The sequence below is a fragment of the Gigantopelta aegis genome, chromosome 8, assembly GCF_016097555.1.
Source record: "Gigantopelta aegis isolate Gae_Host chromosome 8, Gae_host_genome, whole genome shotgun sequence".
Classification (NCBI taxonomy): domain Eukaryota; kingdom Metazoa; phylum Mollusca; class Gastropoda; order Neomphalida; family Peltospiridae; genus Gigantopelta; species Gigantopelta aegis.
In genome coordinates this window covers 46,426,143-46,451,992 of record NC_054706.1, presented here as the reverse complement: position 1 = coordinate 46,451,992, position 25,850 = coordinate 46,426,143, and the positions used below count along the sequence as shown (strand labels likewise).

At 39.2% G+C, this 25,850-nt stretch overlaps 1 protein-coding gene across 1 annotated transcript in view; it reads left to right on the top strand.

The window, feature by feature from the left end:
• The window catches only part of LOC121380025 (potassium voltage-gated channel subfamily KQT member 1-like), a 107,411-nt gene extending 82,093 nt beyond the window's left edge, over positions 1-25,318 (top strand). Inside the window, exons 9-15 of the mRNA XM_041508745.1 lie at positions 1,633-1,728; positions 7,100-7,355; positions 9,560-9,683; positions 11,126-11,201; positions 11,622-11,716; positions 12,874-12,976; positions 22,644-25,318. Of these exons, the coding sequence (XP_041364679.1) occupies positions 1,633-1,728; positions 7,100-7,355; positions 9,560-9,683; positions 11,126-11,201; positions 11,622-11,716; positions 12,874-12,976; positions 22,644-22,745 (852 nt within the window). The 3' untranslated portion in view covers positions 22,746-25,318. The remainder of the gene's footprint in view (positions 1-1,632; positions 1,729-7,099; positions 7,356-9,559; positions 9,684-11,125; positions 11,202-11,621; positions 11,717-12,873; positions 12,977-22,643) is intronic.
• Positions 25,319-25,850: the final 532 nt, after the last annotated feature.

Sequence of the window (25,850 nt, the reverse complement as noted above, 5' to 3'; positions counted from 1 at the left end):
GGGTTGTTTTTTCTTCTCTCGTCGAGAAATCATCGACTATTGGATGTCAAAGATATGGTCATTTTGACACAGTCATAGAGAGGAAACCCGCTACTTTTGATCCACTAATAACAAGGGATCTTTTATATGCATCATCCCACAGACAGGATAGCACATACCACAGCATTTGATATACCAGTCGGTCGTGGTGCATTGGCTGGAACGAGAAATAGCCCAATGGGCCAACCGACGGGGATCGATCCTAGACCGACCGCGCATCGGCCATCAGGCGTGCGCGTTACCACTGGGCTACATCCCGCCCCCGCCCCCGCCCCCGCCCCCTCATCTCAATCAATAGCCCTCAACTGGTATATCACGTGTTCGACATCCAAAAGCCGATGGTTTATTAATCGGTGTAATCTTGTGATGCCGTTAAACAGTTGAGCAATGTTAACAAAACATAATTACAGTGGTAAAACGCTCGTTTGATGCGCGGTCGATTTTGGGATCGATTCCCATCGGTGGGTCCATTGGGCTATTTCTCGTTCCAACCAGTCAAATGCCGTGGTATGTGCTATCCTGTATAGGGGATGGTGCAAATAAAAGATCCCTTGTGACTAATGAAATCACGTAGCGGGTCTAAGACTATATGTCAAAATTACCTAATGTTTGACATCCAATAGCCGATGATTAATATATCTATGTGCTCTAGTGGTGTCGTTAAATAAAACAACTATATCTCCTCCCCCCTCATCTCTCTCTCTCTCTCTCTCTCTCTCTCTCTCTCTCTCTCTCTCTCTCTCTCTCTCTCTCTGTCTGTCTGTCTGTCTCTCTCTCTCTCTCTCTCTCTCTCTCTCTCTCTCTCTCTCTCTCTCTCTCTCTCTCTCTCTCATCCCAACCAATGCCCCACAGCTGATATACTACGTGTTGCAGTTAACAAATGTTTGACATCCAATAGTCTGTGACTATTTAATCAATGTACTCTACTGATGTCGTTAAACAGCATTAGTGTAACGTTGTACAAGTTGTACAAAACATAGATTACTTATGTCGACCCATTACTTGTGTTTTAGGGAATCCTAGGTTCTGGGTTTGCTTTGAAGGTAGACCCATTATATGAGTGGGGTGAGGAGGAGGGTCTCATCCCAACCAATAGCACTCAACTGGTATATATCACGTGTCGCCGTTACCAAATATCCGACATCCAAAAGCCAATGATTTATTAATCAGTGTACTCTTGTGATGCCGTAAAATATTTGAAGAACAAAATTACAGTTGTACAAAACATATAAATTACAGTGTGTGATTTTGAGGAGGCGTGTCCGTGAGCCCGAGGCTCGCAAAAAGCATGTAGGACTCTCCAGCCTGGCTAGCATACGAGCCCGCATGACTCGTAAAATTGATTTGTCCAAATTACATTGATTCTTCGAAATGACACAGTCAACGTATATCTCAAAATCCTAGGAAACCACAGTCTTGAATAGCGATCTTTTCAATGGTTTCATGAAAAAGATTTAGTGTATCCTCTGTTCCATTAGAGACGCGTGGTAGGGCTCGGTTTGGGTTGGTAGCGGGTTCTAAAGATTTGTAAATTTTTTTAAAACCAAAATCGCACACTGAATTACTTATGTTGACCCATTGCTTGTCTTTCAGGGAATCCTGGGTTCTGGGTTTGCTTTGAAGGTCCAACAGAAGCAAAGACAGAAGCACTTTAACCGGCAGATTCCGGCGGCGGCTACACTCATACAAGTACGTACCGTGTGACCTGTCATGTGGTTAAACCGCGTTGAATTATTCATGCTCATATTGTGTTCATTCGTGTTTGTAACAAATGTCTATTGAGTTTTAAATATTCATTACGAAAACGTACCTTTAAATGACGGGTCTCTTGTCTGTTCACGTTTTATGGCTATTGATTCAAAGAGAGTACTGTCCCCAGTTCAGCCAGCAAACGTTTCACTGATGTTTGCGAACTATACTCTTCAAACAAAAATAAACCTGACATTGATTTTCAAACTTTAATCATAAAAAAACCCTGGTAGACATGATACAAGTAACCAAAGATCAAGACGCCATGGGAAGGGGATTACTCTGTACATGTCCTAAAGAGTATCTCTGGGGATCCACCTGAAACATGTATGCAGGCATATGTGTGACATAGGGGTGGGCAAAATGTCAGTGTCGGTTATGACCACCGCGAACCCTGATGGCAGCTTGACAACGGCGACGTATGGAAGCACTCAAACGTTGCACAACATGCTGCAGTGCCGTAAGAAGTTGCGAAAGTGTCGGGGGGGGGGGGGGGGTGGATTCATCCGGCGCACACGCTGATCCATAGATGTTCTATTGGGTTTAAATCCGGTGAACGAGCAGGTCAAGGTTGTGACGCTGTAGAAACTCCTGACTGACACGTGCAACATGTGGTCTGGCATTGTCATGCTGAAACATTCCACCGTTCATGTGCGGAATTACGTGATGCTGCAGGACCTCGTCTCGATATCGGATGTCCGTCAGTGTTCCTGCCACATGCACAAGGGCCGTCCTACTACCATGATGGATTCATGCCCACACCATGACACTGCCACCACCAAACTGGTCGACTTGTTGCACGCAGTTTGGAGCATAACGTTCCCCTCGACGTCTTTAGACACGCGTGTGTCCATCAGCACGTGACAGGAGAAAACGAGACTCATCTGAGAACAAAACAGTCCTCCACCTGGCACGTGTCCATCTCACCCTCTGTTGGCACCACTGCAAATGTTCCGCTAAGTGACGTGGGGTCAAAACTTTACGTCGCACTGGTCTTCTAGGGAAAATTTCTGCCTCCCTCAGCCGATTACGAACTGTCTGGTCAGACATTCTGCGTAGTCCAGGGATGTGTGTCATTTGTGTCGCTGTGGTTGTTGTGGTTCGATTTCAAAGATGACACACCAGGATGTATCGATCTTGAGCGGCGGTGGTTACTCTGGGACGACCTGACCTTGGCCTGTCATTAACACTTTGGGTGGTGTTATACCGTGCCTATCAAGCAGAGATTGTCTGTCTGGAGACGCCAAAGTGCCTTGCCACAGCTTGTTGAGTTGCCCCTGCTTGCAATCTCCCAATGACGTTATTGCGTTGAGCTGACTTCAATCTTGGCATTATTGCGTTACCTACAGTGTCGTTGTGTCGTCTGTTTGAATCACTGCTGATGTGGCCTTTTATGCCCCACCAACAGAGGGTTCGGCATGCAAAGTTACAGAACTTCATGATGCACGTGCTTCTCTGAGGATTGCGCTTTTGCTTTTTAGTACAAACGTTGACTATGGCTACGTTTATGCGAATCGAACGTGTTTTATAGTGTTTTTACATCACCATTCGCTCACTTATACTTGATTGTCTTTACGATGTCTTTAATTCTGTAAAAATAATCCGATAGCATTATTTTTACCAAGAGTATTTTTTCGAAGAGTATATTTGATTGGTTCCCAACGTGGTCATTTGGTTTAACGTGAAGCCATAAACCAGTCCAGTGGATGTTTTTTCTGCTCGGTCTGGCTGAACTCAGCCCTGGTACCAGTGCAACGGCAGATTATCAGATTGCGCATCACAATAGTATTAGTGTAGGGCGTTCATGGCGGGGGTGCACGGTGACAGTTATACTCCAAGCAAATTAAAAGAAGTGCCTTTTACGTGTTTAAAGCCGCACGCCCTAGTTCCATCCAGCGAAAATAAATTATAATTTGGTTAATCTACAAACCTGTAATACACTTAGATCACGTTTTTATCAAATGGAGTGAAAAAGCAGGTTTTATATCGATAAATACCATGGGAATCCCCATGTCCCAATTGCTTGAAATAATTTTGAAAGTTAGTATTCTGATGTCACCGGTAGATGTCGCTCGAAGCACAACAATGCCTACGTCACGACAAATTTCACAGAGTGCGCACAGATTTGGGGTGCGTTCCTTTCACCTCTCCTGGACATGTTCCAACTGTTCTGTCCTGGTTGTATCCCCTCTCCAGATATCGTAAGACTTAGCAAAATTATTGGTTTTTAGGGTTTGTAACGTTTTGTATTGAGATACTTACTTGTCTGAACTTTATTGTTACTGAAAATGTTCATGAACTGTAAAGAAAAATCCCACAAATGAACAACAAGCAAACGACAACAAATCGGATGTTGATTGCACTTGGGATGTACGGAAAGGGATAATGTGTATCTGATTTTAATTATCAAAAATGGCTCTAATAGCCAAAAATATGCCTGAGTGTTTAAAAACTGGAATCTGTTGCTTGTGCACCTGAAGAAGACATCTCTATTTCTGTGCCCTTATTCTTTCTTTTACTGCCACTTCACTTATTTTTCGCCTGATGCGCGATCGATCTAGGATCGATTCCCGTCGGTGGGTCCGTTGGGCTATTTCTTGTTCCAGCCAGTGCTTCACAACTGATGTAACAAAGGCCGTGGTATGTATTATCCTGTATGTGGGATGGTGCATATAAAATATCCCTTGCTGCTAATCGAAAAAAGTAGTTAAAGCGACAGACCCTAGTTTCAGCCCATGAAAATCAGGGTCAGGTATAAGGTTTAACGTGCGTATATACCACGAAGGTTTCACACACGCCTGTCCTGGGCTTAATCTCTGGCCTTTGCCAGTGACTAAGTCCAGGACAAGGGGGGGGGGGGGGGGGGGGGATTGAGTTTGAAGTGGGCAGAATTTTGAATAAGTATTTAGTTGCGTCCAGCGACTGCGCGGACCGACTAGTAGACACCGAAAATGGGCCGTGTTCTGACTGGCTGAATTTCGATTCCTTCGGGTCTAACTAGAAAAACCTATGTCTACGGAGAATAACTGCACCTAACATCATGTCCGGACTAAGAATTTAAACCCAAAAATAAGTTTGACTGCTCGGCCGAAAAGGTTTTAAGGTGATTTGAGCAATTGAACGGGCGCCAAAGTAAAATGCGTTGGACTATTTATAAAAAAAATAAACATAAGAATTTGGAAGCTCGATCGAAAAATGTTTAAAGTCCAACTAAGCCCAAAAAGGAGGTTACCTGTCCTAGTTAGGGTTGGCGTCTACGGGGACGAGATGATGTAACCGTCGTTGAAATGGGGCACCAACTTCCTGAAGTCGTGCGCCCATAGGCATTGGGCCAGTGGGAGGTACTGGGCGCCGGCGATGATCTTGATGATCCTGTGGACGGTGTGATTGTCCATCTCTTTGTAGAGGATCCCTTGTCTATACAATCCCTCCCGGCGCGAGGTGATGACCAGTACCTTCCCGATTCCCCGTAGATCCCCAGGATGGATGGCGATCTCGTTGCCATCCGGGAAGATCTTGAATTCTTCCTCTTGGATCCCGCCTGGCAGTTTGTAGGGATCCGAGACGTCACCGATCCAGTACTTGGAGTACTGACTCTTGATCTTCGACTTAGCGAGCTGCCACTGGTCCCTGGCGGAAGCAGAGGGCCGCGTCTTGGCTGGTTGGTCCCCCGGGGGGGTCACGGCCTTCCGCTTGGCAACTCCAACATCCAATGTCGCCATCGCGGAGTCCCCCGTGGATGGGGGTCTCGACGCTGATGAGCGACGGGCGAGAACAGGTGATGCGGGCCGTGGTGCACTGGGATGCTCCTCTTTCCGCTTCTGCACGGTCGGTGCGGTCGGTTGACGAGTCGTCTCCTTCCGCTCCGTCTGGATTGGTCGTGGTGGGGGCAGCGACGCAGACGGGACCGCCGCTGGCGTTTGAGCCACCAGCTTTGTCCCCGCCTGAGCTGCCCCTGGCGCACGTTTCTTCTTCCTTGTCCTCTTCCTCTTGTTTGAAACCGCGTCTCCGTACACCAAGGTCACGGTTGCCCGTGACCCGGTGTACGCGACGCGGTATTCCAACAGCAAGCCGTAGCTAGCCATCAATCCCCCCAGGTGGCGGGGGTAGGTTGAGAGCACACGAAACAACGTCTAGTCTCATCGCTAGTTCGCTTGGGAGTCCATGAAAATCAACACAAAGTTTAGTTAATCTACAAACCTGTAACACATTTGGATAAAGTTACAACTGAGTGAAACATAAGTCTGTGACTTTCAAATGGTGAAATACCATCTAAAATAGACTAAAACTCGACTCGATAACTGTTACCTTTCAGACACACGTGCGTTTTTAAAAATATGAGATATGTATTTTGTGATATTAAAAACACTCAGATGACCAAAAACACTTCGAAAGTACGGAAATGGATAATCTAAACAATAAAATCTAAGTAAAGTATGATTTCAGTTATTAAGAACGGCTTTAATAGTCAAAAATATGTCTTAGTGTTTAAAAACTAGGGTATGTCCCTTTAATGAAGTGGCGACAGCGGGTTTACTCTCTCAATATCTGTGTGGTCCTTAACCATATGTCCATCGCCATGTAATCTTAAATAAAATGTGTCGAGTGCTTCGTTAAATAAACTATTTCCGTCCTTCCTTCCTTCCTTCCACTTATAATAAGCTAGGTGAGCCATATAACGTAAGAATAATTCGACACAAATGTTGTTGTGGTTGTGTGTTGTTGTTGTTTTTGTGTGGGGGTTTTTTTTTGGGGGGGGGGGTTGGGGGTTTGTACATTATTCCGGCGTTCGATTTAAATCCAGTGATAACTGGATCTGAAATCTTCTACTACATATATGTGAACCTTTGTAAATAGCTGGAAAATGTCGTCCAAAATATTGTTTTGTTTTTATATTCTATGAAGTCGTGCTTAGGGACATCAAAAGATAACGTTCGAATCCCGTCAGCCTACACAATTTAAGTTTTTATTGTGTTGTTTCAGTGTCTGTGGAGATGCTACGTCTCTGATCCATCTTCCAAGTCGGAGGTCACGTGGTGCAGTAAGTTCGAATCCCGTCAGCTTACACAATGTGTAGGGTGTGTGTGTGTGATAAATTGTTTCAGTGTCTGTGCAGATGCTATGCCTCAGATCTTGCAAATCGGGAGATGACATGGTGCCAATTCCGTCAGCATACAGTGTTTTTTTTATTACTTTTATTAATATATTTCATTGTTTGTGGAAATGCTACGCCTCAGATCCTGCAAATCGGGAGATTACATGGTGTCAGTTCCATCAGCATACAGTGGGATTTTTTATTATTATTTTTCAGTGTCTGTGGAGGTGCTACGCCTCAGATCCATCTTCCAAGTCGGAGGCCACGTGGAAGATCCACGTGCACGACCCCGGGAACGAGGAGACGATGTTCGCGCGGGTCGCGAGACGCGCCAGTCTTACTCTGCGTAAGCGCCGCATGTCTCGTCTCGACTCGAACGCCACCAACGTCAACCCGCTCAGCCCCATCAACCCTGCAGCTTTTCACCACCGAGACAGCTGCTCGTCCTTGGCCTTCACTGATGAAAAATTCGGTAGGTCCAAAGATTATTGTTAAATTTGCATATTAACACACATTTTTGCAGGCGGCGGAGGGGACAGGCTGGTTTTTGCCCGAATAAAAGAAAAATGCCTCAGTCTGGGTAACATCATTTATTTATATTAGCATAACTACCAAACAGCTATATAGGGTTGCAAACGAATATCTTTATACTGTTTGCCCCAATTTAAGGCTTTGCTCCAGCACGGGGGGAGGGGGGGGGGGGGCAGTTGCCCTATGCACGTACGTTTATGTCATCACAGACTGTTGAACGTGCATATCAACACAGACTGTTAAACTTGCATACCAACACATATTGTTAAACGTGCATATCAACACAGACTGTTAAACTTGTATATCAACACATATTGTTAAACGTGCATATCATCACAGACTGTTAAACTTGTATATCAACACAGATTGTTAAACGTGCATATCAACACAGATTGTTAAACTTGTATATCAACACATATTGTTAAACGTGCATATCAACACAGACTGTTAAACTTGTATATCAACACATATTGTTAAACGTGCATATCAACACAGATTGTTAAACTTGTTTATCAACACAGATTGTTAAACTTTTATATTAAAGTTTGTTTTGTTTAACGACACCACTAGAGCACATTGATTTTATTAATCATCGGCTATTGATAATTTTGACATATAGTCTTAGAGAGGAAACCTGAGCTACATTTTTTCCATTAATAGCAAGTGATTTTTTATATATATACACCATCCCGCAGACAGGATAGTACCGGTACATGCCACGGCCTTTGATATACCAGTCGTGGCGCACTGGCTGGAACACTTTTATATTAAGACCAAAAATGTTTAGCAATTTGGAAAATGTATTTTTAAATAAAAGAAAAATTTTGACTTTCAGAGTGAAATCAGACATCGAATTTAATTGGTGCATATAATTTGTTGGTACAAGTAATATAACAGGAGATTTTCAATACAAAATGAAATTGGTAACTGTCACGTCAGTTAATGTAGCTTGGGGTTTAAATTACAATCCAGTAGTATCAAATTGCCAAACTTGTTTATCTTAGTATATAGCAGCACATATTGTTAAAGGGACATCCCTGAGTTTGCTGCAATTTTAAAGATGTTATCGACTAACAGAAACTTTTTCGATTGTAATTACATATCAAATATATTTTTCTGCACAAAATATTAGTGGCTGTATATTAAACGTGTTTCTGGTTGTTCTAATATTTGTACTAGGTTAAATTTCATTTTATTTCCGAAAATATTATTTTTTCGTACATACGAAATTATTTGAAGACAAAATCCAGTTTGGGCTTCTTACAAATATTAAGACGACCAGAAACACATTGAATATACAGACACTGATATTCTAAACAAGAAAATATATTTAATATGTAAGTTTAATCGTAAAAATATTTTATTAGTCGGAAACATCTTGCAATGCAGCAAACTCAAGAATGTCCCTTTAATTCCTGTATATCTGCAAAAATCATACACTTTATTTTAATGATTGTAGATTTGTTTACTGTTAGCCTTCACAAAGGAAATAACCATACTAGACGGCAAATTGTCTTCCGCTGAGGTGATAAATAAATATTATATTTTTCTCTTGATAAAGGTTATATTTGTCTTTGTATTAAAGGGACATTCCCGAGTTTGCTGCACTTTTTAAGATGTTATCGACTAACACAGCCTTTTTTACGATTGTAATTACATATCAAATATATTTTTCTGCACAAAATATTAGTGGCTGTATATTAAACGTGTTTCTGGTCGTTCTAATATTTGTACCAGGTTAAATTTCATTTTATTTCCTAAAATATTATTTTTTCGTACATACGAAATTATTTGAAGACAAAATCCAGTTTGGGCTTCTTAGAAATATTAAGACGACCAGAAAAACATTGAATATACAGACACTGATATTCTAAACAAGAAAATATATTTAATATGTAAGTTTAATCGTAAAAATAGTTTATTAGTCGGAAACATATTGCAATGCAGCACACTCAGGAATGTCCCTTTAATTCCTGTAAATCTGCAAAAATCATACACTTTATTTTAATTATTGTAGATTTTTTTACTGTTAGCCTTCACAAAGGAAATAACCATATTAGGTGGTAAATTGTCTTGCGCTGAGATGATGAATAAATATTGTATTTTTCCCTTGATAAAGGTTATATTTGTCTTTGTATTCTGCAGGTACTCATCGCGGGAACCGCAAAGACAGTCACCGCCCTAGTATATGCGGTGGTAATGGTGGTGGCAATGAACAATACGACGACACAGATTTCGATGTAGACGATAACACAGAAAAAGTTGTCAAGTAGGTTCCATTCAGTAGTTATCAGTATGAAAGATGGCATAATAATTTAGGGTTTTTGTCACAATGCCAAGTTTTGCTTGGGGGGGGGGGGGGGGGGCAGGGAACATATTAAATTCATAATACACACACAAACATATGCACATTCTGAGCTTATTAGCCATAATTGGCATCCCTTGACCTTGGAAAAGAGTAGATCCCTTGCTGCTAATCGAAAAGAGTAGCCCATGAAGTGGCGACAGCGGGTTTCCTCTCTCAATATCTGTGTGGTCCTTAACCATATGTTCGACGCCATATAATCGTAAATAAAATGTGTTGAGTGCGTCGTTAAATAAAACATTTCCTTCCTTCCTTCCTTCACTTGACCTTGGATATCTACGTGTATGATGTTGACAATACAGCACACTGACTTGGAATTTTGGCTGATGAGTGGTTAGAGGGGCTCAGATTGATCAGTCGGTTGACCATGTCAGACCTTAAAGGTACAGACCCTAGTTTCAGCCCATGAAAATGCACTCTAAGTTTAGTTAATCTACAAACCTGTAACCTATGACAAATGCATTAAAAACACCAGGATCACCAAAAACACTTCGAATGTACGGAAATGGATAATCTAAACAATAAACTCTAAGTAAAGTATGATTTTAGTTATCAAAAACGGCTCTAATAGAAACAAATATGCCTTAGTGCTTAAAAACTAGGGTATGTCCCTTTAAACGTTCGCTTTGCTTGTATTGTCAAGAACAATCATTGTTTAAATACCATTTTGTATGTGTTACTTTTAAGGCACTATTCTTCTTTTCCTCTTTTTTTTCGGCATTGCCTGAGTGCTAGTATATCATTAACGAGTGTCTGCTGGTTATTACACTGCACCCTCTCCCCTTGCGAGACCCTGTACTGTTACGGTATTATCCTGATCATAATATGGATAAAACAAATCTCTATTTTGATAGATGTTAGAAGTTTGTTTTGTTTAACGACACCACTGGAGCACATTGATTGATTGATTAATTAATCATCGGCTATTGGATGTCAAACATTTGGTAATTCTCTCACGTAGTCATCAGAGGAAACCCGCTACATTTTTTCCTAATGTAGGAAGGGATCTTTTATATGCACCATCCCACGACCTTTGATATACTAGTTGTGGTGCACTGGCTGGAACGAGAAATAGCCCAGTGGGTCCACCGACGGGGATCGATCCCACACCGACCTGCGCATCAAGCGAGCGCTTTACCCCTGGGCTACGTCCCGTCCCCCTATCTTGACAGAAGCATGAAAATGGCCAACACTGAGATTTTGTATAATCTGATGAATCTACGTAGTCATCAATTAAGAAATATATCAACGGCGGTGATTACTTCGCTATTCTATGTGGTTTTATGCGTTTTGTTTCTGTTATACATAAATAAATAAATAAATAAATAAATTTTTTGCAATTGCAGACTGACTGAGGCGCACAAAACAGCAATTAGAGTTTTGAGAAAGATAAAATACTTCGTAGCTAGAAGAAAATTCGAGGTATGATATTCATTTCTTCGTTTTATTTTAGTTATAATTGAGCAATTATTAGTATAAGTATTGCTATGCTTGCTTCAAATAACTTCTTTTTCAAAAGTTGTGTTTAAAATTGTTGCGTAATTTTAAACAGAAATACACATTTTCGTATTATGTACAATAACATTTTTATTAATTTATAACAAAGAAATGGTCGAACCCACTCCCGTGTTCAAGCAGATTTTTATTATTTTTCAATATATATTTTTGGGGGAGCATGAATAGATTCCCACCCCACTACAAACGCGCTTGCAGTTTTGAGGGGGGGTTGTTTTGTTTTTGTTCTGGGTTTTTTTTTAATAAGGTTTTCTGGGGTGCGGGGGATAATTGGGGAGGGGTGTTGTTGTTGTTTCTTGATCTGAAATTAGACCTTTATGATTTTAGCAAGCTCGTAAACCCTACGATGTGCGCGACGTCATAGAGCAGTATTCTCAGGGACATTTAAATATGATGGTCAGGATAAAAGAACTTCAGAGAAGGTAATTTGTGATCTTCAACATTATCATATTTAAATTTTTATATCAGATGGCTAAGCTTGTATTTTGTAAAGCGAGTGTTCTGACTTTTTCTGCTATTGAAACATGTTTCTGACTAATAGACCATTACTTTTTGTTATTATTATTATTAAAGGGACATTCCTGAGTTTGCTGCACTTTTCAAGATGTTATTGATTAACAGATACTTTTTAACGATTGTAATTACATATCAGATATATTTCTGCATAAAATATTAGTGGCTCTATATTAAACGTGTTTCTGATCGTTCTAATATTTGTACTAGGTTAAATTTCATCTTATTTCCTAAAATATTTTTTCTTGGTACGTACGAAATTATTTGAAGACAAAATCCGGTTTGGGCTTCTTACAAATATTAAGACGATCAGAAACGCATTGAATATGCAGACACTGATATTCTAAACAAGAAAATATATTTAATATGCAAGTTTAATCGTAGAAATATTTTATTAGTCAAAAACATCTTACACTGCAGCAAACTCAGGAATGTCCCTTTATCATTTTAAGTTTCAAATTTCGTATTAAAGACGCGTTTCTGGTCGTCCTAATATAAAAGTGAATATAAAAAACGAAATCCCTTGTTGCTTTATCTATATGATCAGAGTGTGTGGCAGCAGCGGGTTTCTTCCTCTTCTCTCTCGACCAAGTGTTGAAACAAACAGTCTGAGAGTACTGCTAAAGCAATACATGTCCCCTTCCGGGCACAATTTTTTTTCGTATTTCCTAAGTTCAGGAGCAATAACTTTGCAAAACAATTGGTATATTGCCGTGAAATTCAAACGTGATCTATAACAGTACATGGTAAACCTATACAAACATTTTCAGCTCAATATCTTGAGCCATTTCAAAAACAAAAATGTCCGGAAAACACATTTTCGTATCTCTAAAGTCGAGTTAAACTTGATCTGTAATAGTACTTGACAAAGCTATAAACAAAATTTCAGATCAGTATCTTGATCAATATCTTGAGGCATTGTGAAAACAAACTTTTGGAAAACTATATATCAGGACAGATGGGCGGACAGATAGACGGACAGACCGAAGGATGGAGACGAAACCTATATTTTAAAATGCGGTGAAGTGTCCATGAACATACAGATATGTTTCTGATTATATAACAGGTTGGATCAGACGTTGGGAAAACCTAACACACTTTACTCCAGTCAGAGTCGTGATAAAGAAAAACTGACAGTCAGTGCACGGGTTGTTAGAATGGAAAACGAGGTTTGTATACAGTCACTACTCCTGTTAACACTCATTTAGATGTGCATACAGTCACTACTTCTGTTAATCCTCATTTAGATGTGCATACAGTCGCTACTCCTGTTAACACTCATTTAGATGTGTATACAGTCACTACTCCTGTAATCCTCATTTAGATGTGCATACAGTCACTACTCCTGTTAATCCTCATTTAGATGTGCATACAGTCGCTACTCCTATTAACACTCATTTAGATGTGCATACAGTCACTACTCCTGTTAATCCTCATTTAGATGTGTATACAGTCACTACTCCTGTTAATCCTCATTTAGCTGTGTATACAGTCACTACTCCTGCTAACACTCATTTAGATGTGCATACAGTCACTACTCCTGTTAATCCTCATTTAGATGTGTATACAGTCACTACTCCTGTTAACTCTCATTTAGATGTGTATACAGTCACTACTCCTGTTAACTCTCATTTAGATGTGTATACAGTCGCTACTCCTGTTAACACTCATTTAGATGTGCATACAGTCACTACTCCTGTTAATCCTCATTTAGATGTGTATACAGTCACTACTGTTAATCCTCATTTAGATGTGCATACAGTCGCTACTCCTATTAACACTCATTTAGATGTGCATACAGTCACTACTCCTGTTAATCCTCATTTAGATGTGCATACAGTCACTACTCCTACTAACACTCATTTAGATGTGTATACAGTCACTACTCCTGCTAACACTCATTTAGAGGTGTATACAGTCACTACTCCTGTTAACTCTCATTTAGAGTTGTATACAGTCACTACTCCTGTTAACTCTCATTTAGAGGTGTATACAGTCACTACTCCTGTTAACTCTCATTTAGATGTGTATACAGTCACTACTCCTGTTAACACTCATTTAGATGTGCATACAGTCACTACTCCTGTTAACTCTCATTTAGATGTGTATACAGTCATTACTCTTGCTAACACTCATTTAGAGGTGTATACAGACACTACTCCTGTTAACTCATTTAGATGTGTATACAGTCACTACTCCTATTAACTCTCATTTAGATGTGTATACAGTCACTACTGTTAACGCCCATTTAGATGTGTATATAGTCACTACTTCTGTTAACTCTCATTTAGATGTGTATACAGTCACTACTCCTGCTAACACTCATTTAGAGGTGTATACAGTCACTACTCCTGTTAACTCTCATTTAGAGGTGTATACAGTCACTACTCCTGTTAACACTCATTTAGATGTGTATACAGTCACTACTGTTAACTCCCATTTAGATGTGTATACAGTCACTACTGTTAACTCCCATTTAGATGTGTATACAGTCACTACTCCTGTTAACACTCATTTAGATGTGTATACAGTCACTACTGTTAACTCCCATTTAGATGTGTATACAGTCACTATTTCTGTTAACTCTCATTTAGAGGTGTATACAGTCACTACTCCTGTTAACACTCATTTAGATGTGTATACAGTCACTACTGTTAACTCCCATTTAGATGTGTATACAGTCACTACTGTTAACTCCCATTTAGATGTGTATACAGTCACTACTGTTAACTCCCATTTAGATGTGTATATAGTCACTACTTCTGTTAACTCTCATTTACATGTGTATACAGTCACTACTCCTGCTAACACTCATTTAGAGGTGTATACAGTCACTACTCCTGTTAACTCTCATTTAGAGGTGTATACAGTCACTTCTCCTGTTAACACTCATTTAGATGTGCATACAGTCACTACTTCTGTTAATCCTCATTTTAGATGTGCATACAGTCGCTACTCCTGTTAACACTCATTTAGATGTGTATACAGTCACTACTCCTGTAATCCTCATTTAGATGTGCATACAGTCACTACTCCTGTTAATCCTCATTTAGATGTGTATACAGTCACTACTCCTGTTAATCCTCATTTAGATGTGCATACAGTCGCTACTCCTATTAACACTCATTTAGATGTGCATACAGTCACTACTCCTGTTAATCCTCATTTAGATGTGTATACAGTCACTACTCCTGTTAATCCTCATTTAGCTGTATATACAGTCACTACTCCTGCTAACACTCATTTAGATGTGCATACAGTCACTACTCCTGTTAATCCTCATTTAGATGTGTATACAGTCACTACTCCTGTTAACTCTCATTTAGATGTGTATACAGTCACTACTCCTGTTAACTCTCATTTAGATGTGTATACAGTCACTACTCCTGTTAACACTCATTTAGATGTGCATACAGTCACTACTCCTGTTAATCCTCATTTAGATGTGTATACAGTCACTACTGTTAATCCTCATTTAGATGTGCATACAGTCGCTACTCCTATTAACACTCATTTAGATGTGCATACAGTCACTACTCCTGTTAATCCTCATTTAGATGTGCATACAGTCACTACTCCTACTAACACTCATTTAGATGTGTATACAGTCACTACTCCTGCTAACACTCATTTAGAGTTGTATACAGTCACTACTCCTGTTAACTCTCATTTAGAGGTGTATACAGTCACTACTCCTGTTAACTCTCATTTAGATGTGTATACAGTCGCTACTCCTGTTAACTCATTTAGATGTGTATACAGTCACTACTCCTGCTAACACTCATTTAGAGGTGTATACAGTCACTACTCCTGTTAACTCTCATTTAGAGGTGTATACAGTCACTACTCCTGTTAACTCTCATTTAGATGTGTATACAGTCACTACTCCTGTTAACTCATTTAGATGTGTATACAGTCACTACTCCTGTTAACACTCATTTAGATGTGCATACAGTCACTACTGTTAACTCCCATTTAGATGTGTATATAGTCACTACTTCTGCTAACTCTCATTTAGATGTGTATACAGTCACTACTCCTGTTAACTCTCATTTAGAGTTGTATACAGTCACTACTCCTGTTAACTCTCATTTAGAGGTGTATACAGTCACTACTCCTGTTAACTCTCATTTAGATGTGTATACAGTCGCTACTCCTGTTAACTCATTTAGATGTGTATACAGTCACTACTCCTGTTAACACTCATTTAGAGGTGTATACAGTCACTACTCCTGTTAACTCTCATTTAGAGGTGTATACAGTCACTACTCCTGTTAACTCTCATTTAGATGTGTATACAGTCACTACTCCTGTTAACTCATTTAGATGTGTATACAGTCACTACTCCTGTTAACACTCATTTAGATGTGCATACAGTCACTACTGTTAACTCCCATTTAGATGTGTATATAGTCACTACTTCTGCTAACTCTCATTTAGATGTGTATACAGTCACTACTCCTGCTAACACTCATTTAGAGGTGTATACAGTCACTACTCCTGTTAACTCTCATTTAGAGGTGTATACAGTCACTACTCCTATTAACTCTCATTTAGATGTGTATACAGTCACTACTGTTAACTCCCATTTAGATATGTATATAGTCACTACTTCTGTTAACTCTCATTTAGATGTGTATACAGTCACTACTTCTGCTAACACTCATTTAGAGGTGTATACAGTCACTACTCCTGTTAACTCTCATTTAGAGGTGTATACAGTCACTACTCCTGTTAACACTCATTTAGATGTGTATACAGTCACTACTGTTAACTCCCATTTAGATGTGTATACAGTCACTACTGTTAACTCCCATTTAGATGTGTATACAGTCACTACTCCTGTTAACACTCATTTAGATGTGTATACAGTCACTACTGTTAACTCCCATTTAGATGTGTATACAGTCACTATTTCTGTTAACTCTCATTTAGAGGTGTATACAGTCACTACTCCTGTTAACACTCATTTAGATGTGTATACAGTCACTACTGTTAACTCCCATTTAGATGTGTATACAGTCACTACTGTTAACTCCCATTTAGATGTGTATACAGTCACTACTGTTAACTCCCATTTAGATGTGTATATAGTCACTACTTCTGTTAACTCTCATTTAGATGTGTATACAGTCACTACTCCTGCTAACACTCATTTAGAGGTGTATACAGTCACTACTCCTGTTAACTCTCATTTAGAGGTGTATACAGTCACTACTCCTGTTAACACTCATTTAGATGTGCATACAGTCACTACTTCTGTTAATCCTCATTTAGATGTGCATACAGTCGCTACTCCTGTTAACACTCATTTAGATGTGTATACAGTCACTACTCCTGTAATCCTCATTTAGATGTGCATACAGTCACTACTCCTGTTAATCCTCATTTAGATGTGTATACAGTCACTACTCCTGTTAATCCTCATTTAGATGTGCATACAGTCGCTACTCCTATTAACACTCATTTAGATGTGCATACAGTCACTACTCCTGTTAATCCTCATTTAGATGTGTATACAGTCACTACTCCTGTTAATCCTCATTTAGCTGTGTATACAGTCACTACTCCTGCTAACACTCATTTAGATGTGCATACAGTCACTACTCCTGTTAATCCTCATTTAGATGTGCATACAGTCGCTACTCCTATTAACACTCATTTAGATGTGCATACAGTCACTACTCCTGTTAATCCTCATTTAGATGTGTATACAGTCACTACTCCTGTTAATCCTCATTTAGCTGTGTATACAGTCACTACTCCTGTTAACACTCATTTAGAGGTGTATACAGTCACTACTCCTGTTAACACTCATTTATAGGTGTATACAGTCACTACTCCTGTTAACTCTCATTTAGATGTGTATACAGTCACTACTCCTGTTAACTCTCATTTAGATGTGTATACAGTCACTACTCCTGTTAACACTCATTTAGATGTGCATACAGTCACTACTCCTGTTAATCCTCATTTAGATGTGTATACAGTCACTACTGTTAATCCTCATTTAGATGTGCATACAGTCGCTACTCCTATTAACACTCATTTAGATGTGCATACAGTCACTACTCCTGTTAATCCTCATTTAGATGTGCATACAGTCACTACTCCTACTAACACTCATTTAGATGTGTATACAGTCACTACTCCTGCTAACACTCATTTAGAGGTGTATACAGTCACTACTCCTGTTAACTCTCATTTAGAGTTGTATACAGTCACTACTCCTGTTAACTCTTATTTAGAGGTGTATACAGTCACTACTCCTGTTAACTCTCATTTAGATGTGTATACAGTCACTACTCCTGTTAACACTCATTTAGATGTGCATACAGTCACTACTCCTGTTAACTCTCATTTAGATGTGTATACAGTCATTACTCTTGCTAACACTCATTTAGAGGTGTATACAGTCACTACTCCTGTTAACTCATTTAGATGTGTATACAGTCACTACTCCTATTAACTCTCATTTAGATGTGTATACAGTCACTACTGTTAACTCCCATTTAGATGTGTATATAGTCACTACTTCTGCTAACTCTCATTTAGATGTGTATACAGTCACTACTCCTGCTAACACTCATTTAGAGGTGTATACAGTCACTACTCCTGTTAACTCTCATTTAGAGGTGTATACAGTCACTACTCCTATTAACTCTCATTTAGATGTGTATACAGTCACTACTGTTAACTCCCATTTAGATGTGTATATAGTCACTACTTCTGTTAACTCTCATTTAGATGTGTATACAGTCACTACTCCTGCTAACACTCATTTAGAGGTGTATACAGTCACTACTCCTGTTAACTCTCATTTAGAGGTGTATACAGTCACTACTCCTGTTAACACTCATTTAGATGTGTATACAGTCACTACTGTTAACTCCCATTTAGATGTGTATACAGTCACTACTGTTAACTCCCATTTAGATGTGTATATAGTCACTACTTCTGCTAACTCTCATTTAGATGTGTATACAGTCACTACTCCTGCTAACACTCATTTAGAGGTGTATACAGTCACTACTCCTGTTAACTCTCATTTAGAGGTGTATACAGTCACTACTCCTGTTAACACTCATTTAGATGTGTATACAGTCACTACTGTTAACTCCCATTTAGATGTGTATACAGTCACTACTGTTAACTCCCATTTAGATGTGTATACAGTCACTACTGTTAACTCCCATTTAGATGTGTATATAGTCACTACTTCTGTTAACTCTCATTTAGATGTGTAAACAGTCACTACTCCTGCTAACACTCATTTAGAGGTGTATACAGTCACTACTCCTGTTAACTCTCATTTAGAGGTGTATACAGTCACTACTCCTGTTAACACTCATTTAGATGTGTATACAGTCACTACTGTTAACTCCCATTTAGATGTGTATACAGTCACTACTGTTAACTCCCATTTAGATGTGTATACAGTCACTATTTCTGTTAACTCTCATTTAGAGGTGTATACAGTCACTACTCCTGTTAACACTCATTTAGATGTGTATACAGTCACTACTGTTAACTCCCATTTAGATGTGTATACAGTCACTACTGTTAACTCCCATTTAGATGTGTATACAGTCACTACTGTTAACTCCCATTTAGATGTGTATATAGTCACTACTTCTGTTAACTCTCATTTAGATGTGTAAACAGTCACTACTCCTGCTAACACTCATTTAGAGGTGTATACAGTCACTACTCCTGTTAACTCTCATTTAGAGGTGTATACAGTCACTACTCCTGTTAACACTCATTTAGATGTGTATACAGTCACTACTGTTAACTCCCATTTAGATGTGTATACAGTCACTACTGTTAACTCCCATTTAGATGTGTATACAGTCACTACTCCTGTTAACACTCATTTAGATGTGTATACAGTCACTACTGTTAACTCCCATTTAGAGGTGTATACAGTCACTATTTCTGTTAACTCTCATTTAGAGGTCTATACAGTCACTACTCCTGTTAACACTCATTTAGATGTGTATACAGTCACTACTGTTAACTCCCATTTAGATGTGTATACAGTCACTACTGTTAACTCCCATTTAGATGTGTATACAGTCACTACTGTTAACTCCCATTTAGAGGTGTATACAGTCACTACTCCTGTTAACACTCATTTAGAGGTGTATACAGTCACTACTCCTGTTAACTCTCATTTAGAGGTGTATACAGTCACTACTCCTGTTAACACTCATTTAGAGGTGTATACAGTCACTACTCCTGTTAACTCTCATTTAGAGGTGTATACAGTCACTACTCCTGTTAACTCTCATTTAGATGTGTATACAGTCACTACTCCTGTTAACTCTCATTTAGATGTGTATACAGTCACTACTCCTGTTAACACTCATTTAGAGGTGTATACAGTCACTACTCCTGTTAACACTCATTTATAGGTGTAAACAGTCACTACTCCTGTTAACACTCATTTAGATGTGTATACAGTCACTACTTCTGTTAACTCTCATTTAGATGTGTATACAGTCACTACTCCTGTTAACACTCATTTAGGGGTGTATACAGTCACTACTCCTGTTAACTCTCATTTAGAGGTGTATACAGTCACTACTCCTGTTAACACTCATTTAGATGTGTATACAGTCACTACTCCTGTTAACACTCATTTAGAGGTGTATACAGTCACTACTCCTGTTAACACTCATTTAGAGGTGTATACAGTCACTACTCCTGTTAACACTCATTTAGAGGTGTATACAGTTACTACTTCTGTTAATTCTCATTCAGATTGTAACAGTCACCACTCGTTAACATCATTTACATTTGTAACAGAAAACACTATTGTTAAGTTTCATTTAGGTTTATAACAGTCACCACTCGCTAACCCTCATTTAGATTGTAACAGTCACCACTATTGTTACAAATCGAAATGAGACACCACTATCAGGGCCGGATTTAGACCTTGGGGGCTCGGGGCAGGGGCCCGGGGCACTTCAGGTTCGGGGGCCCCTCAACATAGAAATTAAATTACATGACAAATAAAAAAAAATGAACTAATTTTATAATTATTACATTTTTTTTATAAAGGAAGTCCTTAGTCTGGGGGGGCCCGTCTGGCGGGGGGGGGGAGCAATTGCACCCTTTGTCCCCTTATAAATATGGCACTGACCACTAGTGTTAAACCTCATTTAGGCTCATAACAATTATCACTTGCTAACCATCAAATGTGAAACCATTATGTGAAAGGTTGTATTTTGTTTTGACAACCTTACGTTAGTGCATGCCGTGGCAGGCCATCGGTCTACAGGCTGGTAGGTACTGGGTTCGGATCCCAGTCGAGGCATGGGATTTTTAATCCGGATACCGACTCCTGAGTGAGTGCTCCGCAAGGCTCAATTTGTAGGTGTAAACCACTTGCACCGACCAGTGATCCATAACTGGTTCAACAAAGGCCATGGTTTGTGCTATCCTGCCTGTGGGAAGCGCAAATAAAAGATCCCTTGCTGCTAATAGAATAGCCCATGTAGTGGCGACAGCGGGTTTCCTCTCAAAATCTGTGTGGTCCTTAACCATATGTCTGACGCCATATAACCGTAAATAAAATGTGTTGAGTGCGTCATTAAATAAAACATTTCTTTCTTTCTTTCTTTCTTAGTGCATGCAATTGTACAGATAAATGGATGTAGAGCGTTGTCACTGTCCATAGCCAGCGATCTGGAAAAAGGGGTAGCTTCTTAGAAAGTAGAAGTAAAGCTTTTATGCCATAAACTATGAAACACGTCACATATAACTGTAGATCATTATAGACAAAAGACTGCATTGTATGGAAACTCGGTAACAGACGAAATCGTGGAGAGTAGGGCCTCCACGAGTCCAGAATGTTGGACTCGAGTACTCGAGGGTCAAACTCGACCCGGACCCGAGTACCCGACACTTACTAGATGACAATGAGACTAAGCAATAAAGTAAAATAGCATTATGCATCTTGACTCCAGCGCTGAACATGGATGCAAAATCATGTCATTGTACTGCATTTCACACATTCGACTTTTGTTTTTCCTCCATGTTTCATAGTCCTATAATATATTGGGCGGCAAGCATATGGCAAAATGACGTAACAATACAATTAAATGAGAGTGCTCTTCCTAGCACTCGTACTCGAGTCCTGTTAACGGACTCGAGTCTTACTAGACTGGGCCCGTGCCCGAGTACTCGAGTACTTGAGTACTCGTGGAGACCCCAGTGGAGTGTAGAGAACAATGATACATACCTCTAGTCTGTGACGATCTGTGGTGTTTTACAGATGTTATGAAAACTAGGCTCAATTTGATCCCAGAAACCTATTCCGCAGACGTATGTTTAAATTATCAGTAATAGGTCGATTCAGCAGAAGAGTATGAACTACACCAAATAATTTTCAGATACCATAAATCGGAATGCTGTTATTTTGGCTCGTGATTTAGCACGCAGATGATGTACGGTATAACCTACTGCACCATTCGTCGTCGGTCTGAATTGTACGTTAAATGCATTCTGTTGTAATAGTGGGATCGATCCCCGTCGGTGGGTTTATTGTGCTATTTCTCGTTCCAGCCAGTGCACCACGACTGGTATATCAAAGGCCGTGGTATGTACGACCCTGTCTGTGGGATGGTGCATATAAAAGATCCCATGCTGCTAATCGAAAAGAGTAGCCCATGAAGTGGCGACAGCGGGTTTCCTCTCTCAATATCTGTGTGGTCCTAACCATATGTCTGACGCCACATAACCGTAAAATATAATGTGTTGAGTGCGTCGTTAAATAAAACATTTCTTTCTTTCTGTTGTAATAACCTTTAATTATTTTTTTAATTTCAGATTTTAAGTCTTGACCAAAAAATTGATCAAGTAATATACCTTCTGAATACTCTTTTGAAACAACGACAGGTCAATGACAGTTCACAGGAAGATCAAGTCTGATGTGGAAACAGATATGTGTTTGTGACGTCTGCTAAACGACTCACAGACAACCACGTTTTGTGACGTCGACCCCAAAATCACCTTAAGCAGCTTGCAGCACTACGTGTTTGTGATATTTAACACAAAACAGATGTCAGACGACTGGTACAGCGCCTTTCTGTGATGCCAACCCAAAACAGCTGGTCAACACAACTCACAAAAAACACTATTTGTGATGCCAGCCCAAAACAATTGCTCAACACAGCAGCTCATTGCTTGTATGTCAACCAAAACTAGCTGCTCAACATAATAGCTCATAAAACCATTGTTTGTGATGTCAACCCAAAACAGCTACTCAACAGTTCATAAAACCACTGCGTTGTCAGACCAAAAAAGTTGCATAATAGCTCATAAAAACCATTGTTTGTGATGTCAACACAACAGCTAATAAAACACAAAACAGCTCATAAAATCACTATTTGTGATGTCAGTTCTAAACAGATGTTAAAACAGCTCATAAAACCACTATTTGTGATATTAATTCTAAACAGATCATAAACAGCTCGTAAAACCACTGTTTGTGATATCAATTCTAAACATATTCTAAACAACTCGTAAAACCATTGTTTGTGATGTCAGTTCTAAATAGATGCTAAACAGCCCTTAAAATCACTTATTGTGATGTCAATTCTAAACATATCCTAAACAGCTCATAAAACCAGTTTGTGATGTCAATTCTAAACAAATAAACAGATCATGAAATAAAGTTTTTGTGATATCAATTCCAAACATTCTAAACAGCTCATAAAGCCAGTTTGTGGTGTCACTTATATACATATTATAAACAGCCCATAAAACCACTGTTTGTGGTGTCAATTCTAAACAGATATCAAACAACTTTTTGTGATGTCAGTTGTAAACAGATGCTTAACAGCCCTTAAAACCACTTATTGTAATGTCAATTCCAAACATTCTAAAGAGCTCATAAAAACACTGTTTGTGATGTCAGTTCTAAACAGATGCTAAACAGCACATAAAACCATTTATTGTGATGTCTGAATCGTACAACCACTGGGAAATGAACATACATATCATATATATTGGCTTGCTAAACTGCGAGACAATCGTATCGTTCGTTCATAAAATGCCTTTGTTTTCATCATTTTTTTGGAGCTACTGTCAGTTCCAATATGTTGTGATAATGGTCTGTAATACCTTCTGTGATTCAGGAAATTCGGAGGCGCTTTTCACCTTTCTGTAACCTGGAGAATTCGGAGGTGTTTTTCTACTTTCAGTAACCCAGGAAATTCGGAAGCATTTGGTTTTTTACTTTCTGTAGCCTAGAAACTTGGAGGCACCTTTCTTCTTTCTGTAACCCAATAAATTCGGAGGCACTTTTTACTTTGTGTAACCCTAAACATTAGGAGATGCTTTTCTACTTTCTGTAACCCAGGAAATTCGGAGATGCTTTTCCACTTTCTATAATCCAGGAAATTCGGAGATGCTTTTCCACTTTCTATAATCCAGGAAAATCGGAGAAGCTTTTCTACTTGCTGTAACCCAGGAAATTAATAGATGCTTTTCTACTTTCTGTAACCCAGGAAATTCATAGATGCTTTTCTACTTTCTGTAACCCAGGAAATTCGGAGATGCTTTTCTACTTTCTGTAACCCAGGACATTCATAGATGCTTTTCTACTTTCTGTAACCCAGGAAATTCGGAGATGCCCTTTCTACTTTCCGTAACCCAGGAAAGATGGATGACATCTTCTACTCGTTGTGACCCCCGCACGCTTCAACTTGCGATAATCTATGAAAGTCGGAATATGGCTTTTATTTTCTACAAACTACGCAAGTCAGAAACCTGCCTTCTGTAAATTTAGTTTGAGACATATTGTTACGAGCAATGTTGCAATGTGAAGGTCAAAGGCTGGCTTTCACTTTTTGTCTCACCCATGGCAGTAAAATATTAGTTAACATTCTACATTTGCCGAACTAGTCTTGACAGACGCCGACTAGGAAGGATGTGTCGTTCCGGAGTTTGGTAGTCCTCCTATAAGACAAAGCATGTGGCAGTGATCTGTGGTAGCAGTCACGACTTTGTCCAAACATCCCTTAGACTCTGCCTTGCGCAGAGATACGATTTTGATCGCGAGAATTGTTTCGTTGTTTAGATTATGTAACTGACGAAGGACGAGGACGTGCTCGTGTAATATATAAATCGAGAAATGTGGTGTTTTGACGAAAGCCCCTCAAGTCTGAAGTCTCAAACCAGAGATTAAAAATAAAAACAGGAAAAAAAGGACAATACCCCCAAACCAGATATTATTGTGATCATGTAATATTCTCATTGTATTTGTAGACTGTTGCGATGTTGATGACGATTGATGACGATTGATCGGTTTTGTCTTTTTATAGATTTTGAAAAATGAATATTATTATTAATTTTGTGATTTAATGAGATTAAGAAACAAGTTTTATTAAAGGGACATACTCTAGATTTTAAACATTAAGGCATATTTTCCACCTAGACCCTAGTTTTAACCCGTAAAAATGGACACTAAGTTTGGTTAATGTACAAACCTGTAACAAATTTGGATACAACGGAGTGAAACAAGAGTTTGTGACGTTGAAATACCCTTAAAATACACTAAAACGCGACTCCATAATGATGACATCTCAGACGCACGTGCGTTTTTAAAAATACGAAAAATGCATTTTGTGGTATTAGAAACAAGGATGACCAGAGACACTTCGGTTGTACGGAAATGGACAAACTAAAAAATAAAATGTAAGTTATGTTTGATTTCAGTTATCATAATAGTGAAAAATATGCCTTAGTGTTTAAAAACAAGGGTCTGCCCCTTTGATATAAATTCAATAACTATATTTATCTTGCCTTCATGTAAAATTCTTTAATCTCATTGGTTTTTTGCCGTTGGACAAATCCCTTATACCCCTGTGGGCGGAGCCAAATTCTCTTATACCCCGTCTGTAATTTCCAACAGTTTCCAGCCACCCCAGTTAATGCTAAAGCAATCATTAGATTATAAATAACATTGATAATCAAGCAAGTATACATAATTAATTTTATTTTTACTATAAAATACACTATTTCAATACTTTT